The sequence below is a fragment of the Mobula hypostoma genome, chromosome 5, assembly GCF_963921235.1.
Source record: "Mobula hypostoma chromosome 5, sMobHyp1.1, whole genome shotgun sequence".
In the NCBI taxonomy this organism is placed as follows: domain Eukaryota; kingdom Metazoa; phylum Chordata; class Chondrichthyes; order Myliobatiformes; family Myliobatidae; genus Mobula; species Mobula hypostoma.
The window spans coordinates 75,448,181-75,463,272 of NC_086101.1; the positions used below are offsets into that span (position 1 = coordinate 75,448,181).

The window sequence follows — 15,092 nt, forward strand, 5'->3', positions numbered from 1 at the left end:
AGTTGACGGGGATGTAGGGGTGTGTGGATAAAATTAAATTCATGTATATGAATGCTTCATGGTTGGTATAGACTTGATGAGCCAAAGGTCTTATTTCTGCATCTTTCATAAATCATGTATTTCCAGCTCTCCTACCACAACAGTACCATAACTGCCACTTTTGCTTTTGTAGTATTCTCAAGATAGCAAATCATTCCTAAGGAGATATCAGTATCAGGGAACTGACCAAAAGCAATGCTAAATATTATAGAGAAAGGAGAGGGAGAGAAGCTGAGTGATTTAGAGAGAGGGTTCCCGACCTTGGGTCCAGGGGAGCTGAAGGTATTGCTGCCCAAGGTGGAACCAAATGAATTGGGTGATGTCCAACAGTGCAGAATTAGAGCACAAATACACCCCATGTTCATGCAGCTGAGGTAATAAGAGACAAGACCCCTATGAGTAGAGGTATAGATGGCAGGAGTTTAAAATCAACGGGAACAAGTTTGTGTCAGTTTGCATAACACATAAGATCAGAATTAAACCATTCAGCCCATCAAGTCTGCCCTGCCATTCCATCATGGCTGATTTATTATCCCATTCTCTTGCCTTTTCCCTGTGACTTTGATGTCCTGACTAATCAGTGTGTAACCACAGCCAACCACATGGTACTGTTAGAGTAGCAACTATTTCTTCTAGCTTTACATAACGTTATTTGTAATGAAAGTTTTATTGGATAGACTTCTCAAAATATTAAGTACCACTATGAGCTAGTAAATTAACAAATGCCTCCCCCTCTGCCTGTGTTACTCAGTGATGATTATTATATAATTTTTTTTTGCGCAAGAGGATGGTTCCCAGGCACCTGTCTGCATTAAATAGAGCAAATCACAATGTAGCTTCATTTTTCTGACTTGTGGTGTCTGTGATCCATTATCCATTGCCCTGATCCATTAAACCAGCCTTGATTGGATGCAGAGCAGACTCAATGAGCCGAATACCTTGTTCTATTTATTTAATGAGATACTGTACAACGCAGAATAAGCCCTTCCAGCCCTTCGAGCTACGCTGCCCAGCAATGCCCCGATTTAACCCTAGTCTAATCACGAGACAATTTACCATGACCAATTAACCTACCAACCAGTAAGTCTTTGGGCTGTGTGTGGAAACCGGAGCGCCAGAGGAAACCCACGTGGTCACGGGGAGAACATACAAACCACCTCACAAGCAGTGAGGGGAATTGAACCCGGGTCTCTTGTACTGTAAAGCGTTGTGCTAACTACCACACTACCGTGCATGATACACAATTTAAGTTGATGTATTTTTAAAGTGCATTATGGGTATGTGAATTAGCATTCAAAGTCCAGGACCAAATGCAATATGATGCTTCACCACTCTGCTGGGTACCAGTGCATCGTTTGATACCAGAGCATGAAGTTGCGGTCAAAGTGTATTTGAAGTTGTGCGTTGTATTTTTTTGCAATGTTAAAGTTACACTTTTTTTGTATTTATTTATTAGTTGTGAGCATTCCTGATATTTATTCTGCTTTGCTCATTGCCCTTCAGTAGCTAGATGCTGCTGAGTTCCCTCCTTCAGCCTCTGCAGTGTTTTTTTAGTGAAAGTGATCCCACATTGTCATCAGATAGAGACTTGCAGAATTTAAACCCAGCAACTATGAAGGACATAAAGTTTATTTCAAAGAAAGGATGGCATGCGATTTGGTGAAGATCTGACAGATGCCTTTGAATAATTCTGACTATAAAAATTCCTGTGAGTAAGTGGGGTGCCAAGGTCGTCTAGCAGTTAGCGCGATGCGTTTACAGTTTGGTTTGTCAGAGTTCAATTCCAGCATCCCCTGTAAGCAAGTCTGTGGGTTCCTTCTCGTGTGTGTGTGTGGGTTTCCTCCAGGTGCTCTAGTCTCTGCCCACAGTCCAAAGATGTACCAGTAAGTAGGTTATTTGGTCATTGTAAATTGTCCCATGATTAGACTAGGGTTAGAGTGGGGGTTACTGGGCAGCGGCTCGAAGCGCCTGAAGGGCCTGTTCTGCGCTGTATTCCTAAATAAGTAATTACTAAGCAAACGTAAGTGAGTCAAGTTGATGGCCAATACATTAAAATTATGTTTCGTAAGAGTATATGAAACAGGAGGAGGAATAAGCCAGTTGGTAGGTACATATGCAATTAGTGGTAGCAAACACACTTTTGCTCTCCGATAAAATTCCTTTTTTCTATTTAAATAAAAGTAATACCCAATAAATAAGCAACTTCATTAAACTAAAGCACAGGAGAATGTTGTTCCTTTTACAGTACAGGGGCTTCCTGTTTATTTTGGATGAAGTGTTACTGTTGTGAATCTTCTGAAACACAGAGAGAAATTTGCCTTTGGGTTGCTATGTCTCACACTGCTCTGAATTGTTATCCCAGAAACAATACAAGGCCGAAGCAGAAAAGACCATGTCTCATTACGTTCCTGTAATTGACACACCTGAGATACAGAGAGTCCGGGAAAACCAGAAGAACATCAGCATGGTAAGTCAAGAAGTCTCACTGACACATGGTTTGGGCTATTTCTTCAGGAACCAAGACTTTCTTTTTCTGGTTTCTGACTTTTTTCCTGGTTGTTGGATCAACCTGGCTATGCCATTGCAAAGACATGGGCCATGGAAAGGAACAGAGAACAAGGCATTGTTGCCATGTCGTCTAGTCAGTGTAATGCAAGTCTAGAGATTAAAAGTCCCACCTTGGTTTGAGACAGGTTGCAAGATTGTTGTCGTTGGCCTGGAAAGAGATTAGCACTGTCTTTGTTACTGTCTGGACAACTGGTGTTCAGCATGTCTACCTGAGATGGTAAACATGCATTCTATTTGTGCATATTCTTTGCTTTGTATGTTTTCACGAAATTCAAAAAGGGCTGTAACAAAAGACTACTTTCATTCAAGATGGAGGAGCATTTCTTTCACTCGTTTTCCCTCCTCCGCTGAGTGGCCTCCTAATCCTAATTCCTTTTCACCATCTGCAAGACGTATAGGAATAGTCCCCACTTAAATTCAAGTTCAAGTTTAATTGTTATTCAACTATACATGAATAAAGCCAAACGAAACAGTATTCTTCTGGGGCCGAGGTGCACAACATGGTACTGACAGGTCATACACAGCACAGGGCACACATAGCATTTATAAGATGGCAGTGAACATACAATCACATAAAAAAATATATATTGAGTGTCATGTCCTGTAGACTGATAATGCATAGGATGCTGTTGGCAAGAAAAAGTCCACAGCAGTCCGACCATTGCACAAAAAAAAGTGCGGTCACAGATGAACGCAACCCAACTTGTCTTCGACCAAGCAAACATTGGAGAGCAGCACCAACGGGAGGGGCCAGCCCAGTGCGGGCACTGTGCCACACAGCCTCCGGCATCTCCTTCCATGGGCGGCAACAGTCCCTGGTTCACACTACAGCTGAGGCCAGGCAGCTCCCTGCTGTCAATTTCACTAATGAACCAGTGAACCGAATTTGCAGTACTCCACGTTACTGATGTCCAACAGGGTCCTGTGACTGCAAGGAAAACATCCAAGACAATCGTGCACTGTCTCCGCACACTGCCTCTGGTACCTCCTTCCCTGGTGGCTGAAACAGGATGCGACGCCACTTGCAACAAGTCTAGCTCCGTCACTATTGAACAACTCGCTAGTGGGATAGACCTGCAGTACTTTAATGTTCTTGATAACCAGCAGTGTTTTGCGATGATAAAAAAGGCGTAAAGGATGAACAATTGATTGGACCCAGAGAGACCACTGTGTCTGAGCACTGCTTCCATCTCGGAGAGTGCAGCGAAACAAACTGCAGAAACTCAACGTCATCCAAGACAAAGCCCACTCGAATGGCACTCCATCACACTCTGTACAATTGCAGTAATGCATCTCACTCCTGCATCTGAATTCTCTCACAAGGAAGGCCAACATGCACCCAGTCTACCTTCATGATCGCCTCGAACAAAAGCAGAAATGCTGGGAAAGCTCTACCAGACAAAGATGATGTTGTTGAAATAGAAAACTTCACTGACTTCAAACTTCATTTGGTTTCTCTTTCCACAGATGCTGCTTGACAAACTGAGTTCTTCCAGCATTTCAGTTTATGCTTCAGATTCCAGCACCTGTAGCATTATTTGTTTTCCTTTCACTTCTCTGCAGTGACTAGGATGCAAAAACATCTGGGTGTTGTACCTTCCACCCTTTCCCAATTGATCACATTGTAACAGATGACATGTGAACATGTAGATTAAGACTATTAGATATAAGAGTAGAATTAGGCCATCCGGCCCATTGAGCCTGTTCTGCTATTCCATCATGCGATTTATTATCCCTGTCAACCCCATTCGACTGCATTCTCCCCGTAATCTTTGATACCCTGACTAACTGGGAACTATCAACCTCCACCTTAAATATATCCAATAACTTGGCCTCCACAGCCATCTTTGGCAAAGAATTCCACAGATTCAGTACCCTCTGGCTAAAGAAGTTCCTCATTATCTCTGTTCTAAAGGGATGTCCTTTTATTCTGAGGCTTGCCCTCTGCTTCCTCTTGCTAAAGAAGTTCCTCCTCAATTCTGTTCGAAAGATATGTCCCTCTATTCTGAGGCTGTGCCTCTGGTCTAGATTCCCTCACTATAGGAAACATCCACTCTCCATCCACTCTTATCTAAAGCTTCTGTTACAGTCCAGAATTTCGTCAGCTTTATCATGGGTTGTAATTCATCTTCTGTCATCAGTGGTAAGTGGGTGCAAGTTTGCATCTCCCCCCACCTGCCACCTCTACACAATCGGTTCCAATGATATCAGTGGAGCTGAGTAGGGTAGGTGGCAAACACCTACCATTGGCGACAGCAGATCTGTCTCTCCCTGTTGTCTTTGCAACTTTTCTTTCCTGTTTTCTCACTGTTAATTTTCACTCTGTTTTATAGCTTCAGTACACTTCAGAGCTTAAACATATTAAAGGAAAGGTCACCACAGTAAAAGACACACCTGAAATCCTGCGCGCTAAAGAAAACCAAAAGAATTTCAGCTTGGTACTTTTTACCTGAATACTTTTCCAGTGCTAACATACTCACCCTTTGAATATTTATTCTTTCCTTTTAAATATACAGAGACACATGTTAACAAAATTTATCAATTTGCAGTAATCTAACAATCACTTTAGTTTCTTTCCACAGCTGAACATATTCTAACAGTAGCCTCATCTGCTTTTACCTGTTAAAGGCTTTCCTTGTCTTTGTTTAATTCATGGTTTGATTAGTTAGCTCTGCTACTTCGATTATTTTCAGCTATGTTAAGTATTATTGTTTCAGTTGTCTTTTCACTTGTTAACGAATCACAACCTACTCAGTTACAGTGCCAAAGTAAGAAAATAAGATGAAATTCTCTGACCTTCATTTTTATACCCTACTTCTGTGTGTAAAGATCGCATATAAGGAAGATGTTGGTACTGGAACATCAATTAAAGAAACACCAGAGATGGAGAGAGTCAAAAGGACCCAAGAAGCGATTAGCTCGGTATAATCCCTGATGGCCCCAATCCTCCATTCCCTAGTTTGTGATAATCCCCTAATTATAGTACTCCCAGCCTTTCATGGATTCCTTCACTGGTGTGACATTTAACCTCCTAACTATAACAGTTATAGAATACGTCGTGTTCACATATAACCTAGGTTATGATTTATGATTCCAAGCTGAAGAATTATTTTTGAAAGTCTTTATTACCAATTCTTTCTTTCTGATGTTAAAGGGACTCTGGGCAGTGACGTAGTAGTATAATTATTATGTTACTGTAATCCAGAGGAGAACACTACTTATGCAGAAAACACAAGTTTAAGTCACACGATACCAGTTTGTAAATTTAAAAGAAAAATAAATAACGATGCCCATGGAATAGACAATTAAATTAATTAATTAAAGAAGTTGTAAGCTATTCTTTTTTTTTCGTCCCATATGTGTTGTTAAAATAACCCACTTATATAGATCAAATGCATTTGATGGGACAAATTCTCCGCAAGGTTGAGGAAGTGCAATAAAAGCAGGCCTTTGCAGAAATGGCCAAATCCTGAAAAGGAAGATCTGATTCAGTGAGGTTTGTTTTATAGTTCAGACTGAGCTGCAACATTGCTGTTGGATAGCACACACCAAAATGTTGGAAGAACGGTAGTGTAGCAGCTAGCATGACACTATTACAACTCAGGGTTTTCAGAGTTCAATTCCGGCGCCATTCTGTAAGGAGTCTCTGTACGTCCTCCCCATGGATTGCAGGTGAACTGGATATTGAATGAGAAATAAAACCAGTGACCAAAACTCTGACAAATGTTTAGTGTTAGCAACAAATGACAAATTACCATTCTCTGTTTTCTCTTACTTTCTTACTGCCTGTTATGCCACTGGCGGGAGGTCCTCCATCTCCGGCAATATTCAGAGTTCTTTCATTGTGTCACTAGCTTCCTCGTGGTCAGTCATGCAAGTCCTGGTCGGAGACTCCGGAATACCATTACACTTAGATGCAGAACAATTCTCCATTGCTGTTTCCATAACAGTTTTCTTTTACCAGTTAGGGTTTATAGCCGTGATCTGAACCCCCGAACCTGGTGGACTGGTGGACCACTCTTAGCCTTTGACCTGTTTGGCACGGGTGACCCAGCCAAGAGCCAAAGCATAAAACCCTGATTCCAGCCAACATAGCTCTCCAGGTCAATGAGGCATACAAGCCTCCAAACCATGACAAGGATGTGGTTCTTGGAGGTTTATTTTCCCTCATGGCAACAAAACCCAATGGTTTTTGGAGGTCCACGTATTGACTCTTGGCTAAAAAGCCAGTGCTGTAATCATTTGGGAACTACAATCCAAGCGCACTTGCTTTTAAAGTAACCATCCAATATTAAAAACCTATGCTTCTGAGTTGCTTTATCATTAGTTCAGAGCTCTGAGTCCCATACCTCTGTAAGTGCAAAGCATATTTAAAGCACCAGTACATCTAACGCTTTGTGAAACTATTCAGAGCAAAAACCAGCTTTGATCACAAAGGCTTCATAAAACATTTTTGCTTATTGCTCAAATCATCCTGAATAATGCAAAAGGAACAGGAGTAAATAAAATCTAACTCACTCCCAAATAACCTGTAGGTTTAGTAAAGTACACCACCCAAAAATGGAATCAAAACTTGTCCTAATCAAAGGCCGATCCATAAAAGCAAACATAATATCAACAGATTCTACCATTGTTGATCTTAGTTAACAGATCAACAATGGTAGAATCTAGGAATCTAGGAATCTGGCTAAAATAAATAATGCCCTAAGAGCATTAAATAAATAGTGAAAGCACTTTGTGTCTTCTTCTTCTTAAGTCCATCATGGCCAAAGTTGTGGTGGATCACCTCTGCTGGGGCATAGCAGCTCGCTAGAGTCCTCTGCTCCAGGCCGATGATTCGCTTTCACCTCATGACTTCATACGTCTTCTAGGTGAAGATCCTTCTTCTCCCAGGGATGAGGTCTTGGGAGTTTCTGTGGCATTGTGTTTTTACAGGTGGGGGCTGCTGACCCCATACCCAACCCTCCTCCTTTTGCAGCCAGGCTTGGGAACATTCTTGGCAGAGTTAAGCACCTTTGTGTGGAGCATTTTGTTGTTGTCAGCTGCTTCAAGAGTCATAAAAATACTCAAATCTTAAACATACTAAAGCATAGGCTGGGTTACTCTATCGATGAGGAAAGCTAGTGTCCTAGTTCTAGATTTATCCTGTGTGTATTGATTTGTATTTAGTCACCTTCACAAAGAACTTGAGAGCAGAGTTTCATCTCCGTTCTCCTGCTCTTCTATCACAAAGTTGGCAGGGAGAAAATGAAAGCAAAGAACAATAGATTTCAATGCTTTCCAACCAAGCTATGGGTGATAATCAGGATTTCATCCCCTTTAATTTTAAATAAGTCATTATTGTTGTTCCTTACCGTGCCTTGTGGCATATCAGGTGGCAACCTTGCCGTTCCTTTAGCATTTGTCTGTTTTTTTATGAGGACCAGTTGTTAGCTCAATGCTCAACCCAGCACAGGTTTGAACCCCAGACCACTCGCCTCGAAGTCCAGTGCGATGCCACTACATCACTGGCCAGTTTAATTATTTTTAAATGGGTGCAGTCAGTTAATAGCAGCACAACATTTAACTTTTCTAAGCTCTCTTAGTTCCTCCAGCTAAAATACTTAATTTTATGTTACATACTATCCTTTGAAATTAAATCATAATTTTGCTCCAAAGCATTAAATAAGTTACACTTTGAGTATATGGTTAATGATAATGTTAACACAAATGGTATAAATGGTATAAAACAAATATTATGGGAAGAGTTTTGACATTTATCAGTTTGATTAACCTTTCTTTCAAATGCAGTGTGCAGATTAATCCCCAGCCCAGTAACCTGTGTGTGATGTGGTTCATTGGATCTGTGATCCAACTTAGCGTGTGATTTAATGTGGTTAGTAATTTGTCTAAAATATGTATCCTATTATTTAATGTGCTTACTGTTTGTCCTTTCCTCCATGATCTACACCCTTTGTAGATCAAGTACAAGGAAAGTGTTGGGCAAGGAACAGCAATCTCTGACCTGCCTGAGGTGAAACGTGTAAAGGAGACGCAGAAGAACATCAGCTCGGTAGTTGCTGGTTTCATTCTCTTGTGTTAACCCACATTCCCTCCCCACTATCTAACCATCATCTCACTAAACTAAACTATTTGGATTGTTTTCCGATATTTACTTTTCAAATCATTTAAACCTCATTGTCATTTAGAACAGCTTTATGGGTTTTGCTAAGCAACATGAGGAAGGTACATTGGGAGAGGTAGACTCCCACGAAAAGTGACCCAGTGCCAGAGAATGTTGGTTGTAGATGTATGTTTCTGCAGGTATACAGGATACATGATGAAGTTATCAAACGGCTTGTGGACAAAAGAAAAACAACTGGTGGGGGATGTTGGTTATTGAAGGAATCTAATCAGATCCTCCAATTTAGGTTTAGATGACCGGGTTTTAGATCTCTAATTCAAGACTCACTATTTGGATTATTAAGATATGTCACAGCATTGTGAACTCTAAATCAGTTTTCGCTGTTGGGAACTTCAAATCAGGAATCACTCTCGAATTCACATAAAACAGCACTAACTATTGCAATTTCCAAAATGGTTTCATATTTGAGATCTCCTAATTAGTAACTGTTAGGAGTAATTGGATAAAACAGGAATGCTGGGATGATCCAAACATGATTATTATTCGGAAATGCAAGCTTAGAGCTAGTGTTTGAATATTTAAATCAAACCGCTGGTATGGACTTAGAACTTGATAGTAGTCCATTATTGCAAAAATATCAAATTCATTTTCAGGCTTTTGTGTTAGCTTAATCAATGATTTCTTTAACAAAAGGCTAATGATGGAGGCTTTCTTTACTTCAGCTAGTTGGGAATGCCCTGCACAACTCCCCAACCTGTAAATGATGAATCAAAATTGAGAAATTCTAAGTTAAAATTGAAAATTCTGAAAATATTTACATGGTCAAACAACACCAATGAGAAAAGAAAAACAGAGTTCATGATTCAAGCTAATATTCAGAACTGGAAAAGCCTAGTCACACTTAAAAAATATCTTTAAAACTCTCGTAGTTACACTATATTGCTGCAATTATTTAACACAAGAGCAGGAAGCAGGAACCACACATCTAATTTAACAAAACATAAAATCTTTTGGAAGATTAAAACTAATTGAACAATCTGTTTAGGAAAATCAATTGTTTAATGTATCAGTTTTTGAAAATAAAATGTTCAAAGTTTCATAAAATTACAAGCAAGTTAATATAATAGAACCAAATTAATTTTAGCTGATTAGTTTCACGTTTGTTCTGTTTGTCTATATGGTACTGCTGATTGAAGTGGTGGTTTGTTGCAATGTCTAATATGTTGTGATGTACAGTTCGGCTTTGTCATTGTCTGTCTGGAATTTACAATATGCTCTTTCCTCCCTGGTCTACACACACTTTGTAGATCCAATACAAGGAAAGTATTGGGCAAGGAACAGCAATCTCTGACCTGCCTGAGGTGCAGCGTGTAAAGGAGACACAGAAGAACATCAGCTCGGTAGCTGTTGGTTTGATTCCCCCTGTGTTACACCATAATCTACCTTTACTACCAAACCCTTCCTAGCACTAAATACAATTTATCCATTTTTCTCTTGTCTTTTTTCTTCAGATTAATTTGAATATATTTTCTAATTTTTGATCTCAATTGCATTAACCAAAGTCTTGACAAGATAAATACTTTATTTGGAGAGATCAAGACGGAGAGTTGAAATATTTAAAGCAATGACAATTCTTTGACAGAGTGAATATATATTTTTTACACCTGAACTGAAGATTGTTCTAGAGTCTATTAATATATGATGGTCACCAAGAAATCCAATAGAAATCTCAAAAGAAACTTCTTGAAATAGAGAATGATGAGCATGTGGAATCTTCTGCCATAGAGAATGGTTAAAGCCAGTAGTATGAATTGGAATTGGTTATTATTGTCACATGTCTGAAGGAGCAGTGAAAGCTTGTTATGAATACTATTTGTACTGATCAGTTCATTACATCATGACTGAAGTCGGTCAAGGTGAAACAATAGTGAAAGTGTCATTCAGGTAGACAATAAATTGCAAGATCATAATGTATGAATGCATTTGAGGGAAAAGTGGGGATGCATATCAGGGAGATGGGAATAGAAGCTTGTGCTGATGCACTTAATTAAGGAAAGACAGGAGAAAATATGAGAAGTTTAAATGCCATCATAGACTGGTTGGATCAAAAAAGCTGGTTCTTGTCACTTGCCCGTGCATCTCTTCCCTCACCTCCATTCAGGGCTCCAGGTGAGGCAACGCATCACTTGCAAATCTGCTGGGGTTGTGTATTATGTCCAGTGCTCCTGATGTGACCTCCTCTACATTGTTGAGAGCTGTTGTAAATCGGGGTACTGCTTCGTCGAGTTCTTCCGCACCAATCACCACAAGCAGAACTTCCTGGTGGCCAAACATTTTAATTCCAATTCGCATTCCCCTTCTGACATGTTGGTCCATGGCCTCGTCTTGTGCCAAGATGAGGTCACCCACAGGGCGGAGGAGTAACACCTTGTATTCCATCTGGGTAGCCTCCACCCTGATGGGTTTCTCCTTCCTCTCCTCCCACCTTTGTATTCTGGGGTTTTCTCGCTTCCTGCTCAGTCCTGAAGAAGGTTCTTGGCTCAAAATGTCGACTGCTTATTCATTTCCATGGATGCTGCCTGACCTGCTGAGTTCCTCCAGTGTTTTGTGTGTCTTGTCATATTGTGTGCTTTGTTGAACCATGCCCTGATTAATCACGTATCCTATCAAGAGATATAGAAAAAGTGCAGACAAGTAACGTACCTACCCTGTAGTTGTCTTTGTTAATCTAATTGTGTATTTTGTGTATTTTTATTTTGCATTCCATTCACAACCTTCTTCTTAAGGAGCGAACTTATACCAGGCTTAATTCAAATCTCTCAATTCCCTAGTACATTCTCTTGCATGAGCTTGAAAAATGAGGGTTATTGATCACAAGGAGGGAGGGTGTTGACATGTTAGGTGGTAAGGTGTCGCATCTGTACAGGGGAAGGGTCTGTCGGATCACTGAAACTGAGATGTGTAGGAATTAATTTTTGCAGAGAATGTCAATTTCTGGAATTCTGTGGATAGGAGATAAATACTTTTTTTAAAGATTGGGACTTAAGGACTCTTTGGAACTAGTGCAGAAGAGGTGTCAGACCCTGGGGCAGATTAGCCATGATTACATAGAATAGTGAGGCAGGCCTGAGGTGCCTGGTGCTTACTCAACGTACTCTCATAAGGCATGTTCCCCAATCCAGGCAACATCCTTGTAAATCTCCTCTGTACCCAATCTATAGTTTCCACATCCTTCCTGTAGTTGAGGTGACCAGAACTGAGCACAGTACTCCAAGTGGGGTCTGACCAGGGTCCTATTTAGCTGTAACATTACAATCAGCTCTTAAACTCAATCCCACAGTTGATGAAGGCCAATGCCCCGTATGCATTTTTAACCACAGAGTCAATCTGTGCAGCAGCTTTGAGTGTCCTATCGACTCGGACCCCAAGATCCCTCTGATCCTCCACACTGCCAAGAGTTTTACCATTAATATTATATTCTGCCATCATATTTGACCTACCAAAATGAACCACCTCACACTTATCTGGGTTGAAGTCCACCTGCCACTTCTCAGCCCAGTTTTCCATCCTATCGATGTCCTGCTGTAACCTCTGACAGCCCTCCACACTATCCACAACACCCCCAACCTTTGTGTCATCAGCAAATTTACTAACCCATTCCTTCACTTCCTCATCCAGGTCATTTATAAAACTCACAAAGAGAAGGGGTCCCAGAACAGATCCCTGAGGCACACCACTGGTCAAAGACCTCCATGCAGAATATGACCCATCCACAACCACTCTTTGCCTTCTGTGGGCAAGCCAATTCTGGATCCACAAAACAAGGTCCCCTTGGATCCCATGCCTCCTTACTTTCTCAATAAGACTTGCATGGGATACCTTATCAAATGCCTTGCTGAAATCCATATACACTACATCTACTGCTCTACCTTCATCAATGTGTTTAGTCTTATCCTCAAAAACTTCAATCAGGCTCGTAAGGCACGACCTGCCTTTGACAAAACCATGCTGACTACTCCTAATCATATTATGCCTCTCTAAATGTTCATAAATCCTGCCTCTCAGGATCTTTTCCATCAACTTACCAACCACTGAAGTAAGACTCACTGGTCTATAATTTCCTGGGCTATCTTTACTCTCTTTCATGAATAAGGGAACAACATCTGCAACCCTCTAATCATCTGGAACCTCTCCTGTCCCCACTTACTGAGGGAATCTAAGAATATGAAATGAAAAGGTTACTGCAAAATGGTACTCAAGTAGAAGATCAGCCAAGATCTTGATGAATGGTAGAAAAGGTTCAAGGGGCTTCTTACCTACATCAGAGTTGCCAGTTCCTGCATACACTGTGCCTTTTTAACCCCTTGTCTCACCTTCATCTTTCAGCCAAAATTCATCACATCTCATTCACTAATTGACTACTCATTGTGCCAGCCTTTCTACCTAACTCATTGCCCTTCTACGTGTGCAATTTTGAAACTTTACCCACTTCATCCATAACGTAGTTTTAACTTGTACTTTCAGACCTTGGGTTAAAATGGCAGCTCAGTCACAGCTACCTAATTGGCACTGAAACTGCATATCTTAAAAAAACTGTGATAGAAAATGGTGGAAGTATTTAGCAAAGCAGGCAGAAAATCTGGCGAGAGAGACGAAGGTTGATGGCCTCTCATCAGTACAAGAAAAGCAGTTTACTTAAAATTCAAAGTACATTTATTATCGAAGTATGCAGCCCTGAGATTGTAATAGAAATAGAAAAAGTAGATCTCAAATTTTATCTTCTACATTTTTTGATTTGGGAATGTTAATGAAAACTCCATGGAGACTAAGAAGCTTCATGGCATTTTAGAATTTATACGAGTTGGGGACGCAAAGGAGCGGGTGAGTAACTTCACCCATTTTACCAACCTTCGCTTCCCAGCATATTTGTCGGTCTCCTTGGATTCTATGGTTTGGGTAGATTGGAAGATTCCAGTAAAACCAAGCCAGAGGAGAGAAAACTGTGCATATAGCTTCATGCATTGTCTGTCTAGGTTTTGTTTGCAGAAAGTCTGTGTGTGCTGTTTGTCATGTGTTTACAGTTTGTCCTTTCCTCCTGGATCTATATCGTGTGTAGATCCAATATAAGGAAGGAGTTGGGCAAGGGACTGCAATTTCTGACCTGCCGGAGGTGCAGCGTGTAAAAATGGCACAGAAGAACATCAGCTCGGTAGTTACCAGTTTGTTCATCAATGACTACTCTCCCTCACCGTGTTACTGCTCTTTGGCTTCCTACCACTGAATACAATTAATGTCATTAATCATTAGGCTTCTTTAATTTATTCTAACTCCTGAAATTTATTTGTGAGATTTACTTTGCTTTTTGCCATTTTCTTTCAACATTCAGATATTGTTGAAGGGAAAGTCATCAAGGTTTAAACAGTTTGAAAGTAGAGTTTAAAATATATTTGAAATTGAATTTGAATTTATTTAAATCTTACATTCGTCCCAGAATCTTAAGGAGTAAAATTTTTTCAATATGACTTTGTTGCAATGTATAGACATGTGAGTTTATAAGTCTAATGGCTTAAAGAAAGAAGCTGTCCCGTAGTCTGTTGGTCTTGGCTTTAATGCTGTGATACCGTTTGCCAGACGGAAGCAGCTGAAACAGTTAATGGTTGGGGAGACTGGTGTCCCAGATGATCTTCCAGGCCTTCTTTACACTCCTCAATGTCCTCAGTGAAGGGAAGTTCACTTCCACAGATGCGCTTGGCTGTCTGTACTGCTCTTCTGCAGTGCCCAGCGATTAAGATTGGTGCAGTTCCCGTACCAGACGGTTATACAGCCAGTTTGGATGCTCTCAATAATGCCCTTCTTAGAAGGTCTTGCGGATTTGGGGGCTCATGCCGAACTTCTACAGTCACCTGAGGTAGAAGAGATGCTGTTGTGCTTTTTCTTTGACACACAGCTGGTATGTACAGTACAGGTGAGATCTTCGGTGATGTGTATTCCGAGGAACTTGAAACTACTCACCCTCTTGTGCAGGCCATTGCAGTAGATGAGTGAAAAGTGTTTACTTACCCTATGGGGGGATAGGCCACTGACAGCTACTCATCAGAGTCCTCTGTCCTGGGCCAGTCTTTCACCTTGACTCCAGGTGCAGCCATCTTTGTGATGTCCCAGGGATGGGCTCTTTGGAGCTTCTGTTGGCATTTCTGTAGTTCTGGGTTTTCACAGGATGGGGTTGCTAGCCCCATGCACAACCCTCTTCCTTTTGCAGCCTGGCTTGTGTCCATCTGCAGCAGAGTTAGATGAATGGAAAGTGATTGAACAAAATTATATTTGTGACAGGGAACACCACCAACATCATAGGTCATATCCC

The 15,092-nt window shown here is 40.8% G+C and overlaps 1 protein-coding gene across 6 annotated transcripts in view; it reads left to right on the forward strand.

The window, feature by feature from the left end:
• neb (nebulin) overlaps positions 1–15,092 on the forward strand; it is a 365,351-nt gene that overhangs the window by 306,283 nt on the left and 43,976 nt on the right. For 2 of the 6 annotated variants that reach the window (XM_063048568.1, XM_063048570.1), the window contains exon 136: positions 2,402–2,506. In XM_063048568.1, coding sequence (XP_062904638.1) covers positions 2,402–2,506 — 105 coding nt within the window. Of the gene's footprint in view, positions 1–2,401; positions 2,507–4,940; positions 5,046–5,436; positions 5,530–8,566; positions 8,660–10,038; positions 10,132–13,847; positions 13,941–15,092 lie in introns of all 6 variants that reach the window. The other 4 variants (XM_063048565.1, XM_063048566.1, XM_063048567.1 and 1 more) reach the window with 4 other exon arrangements.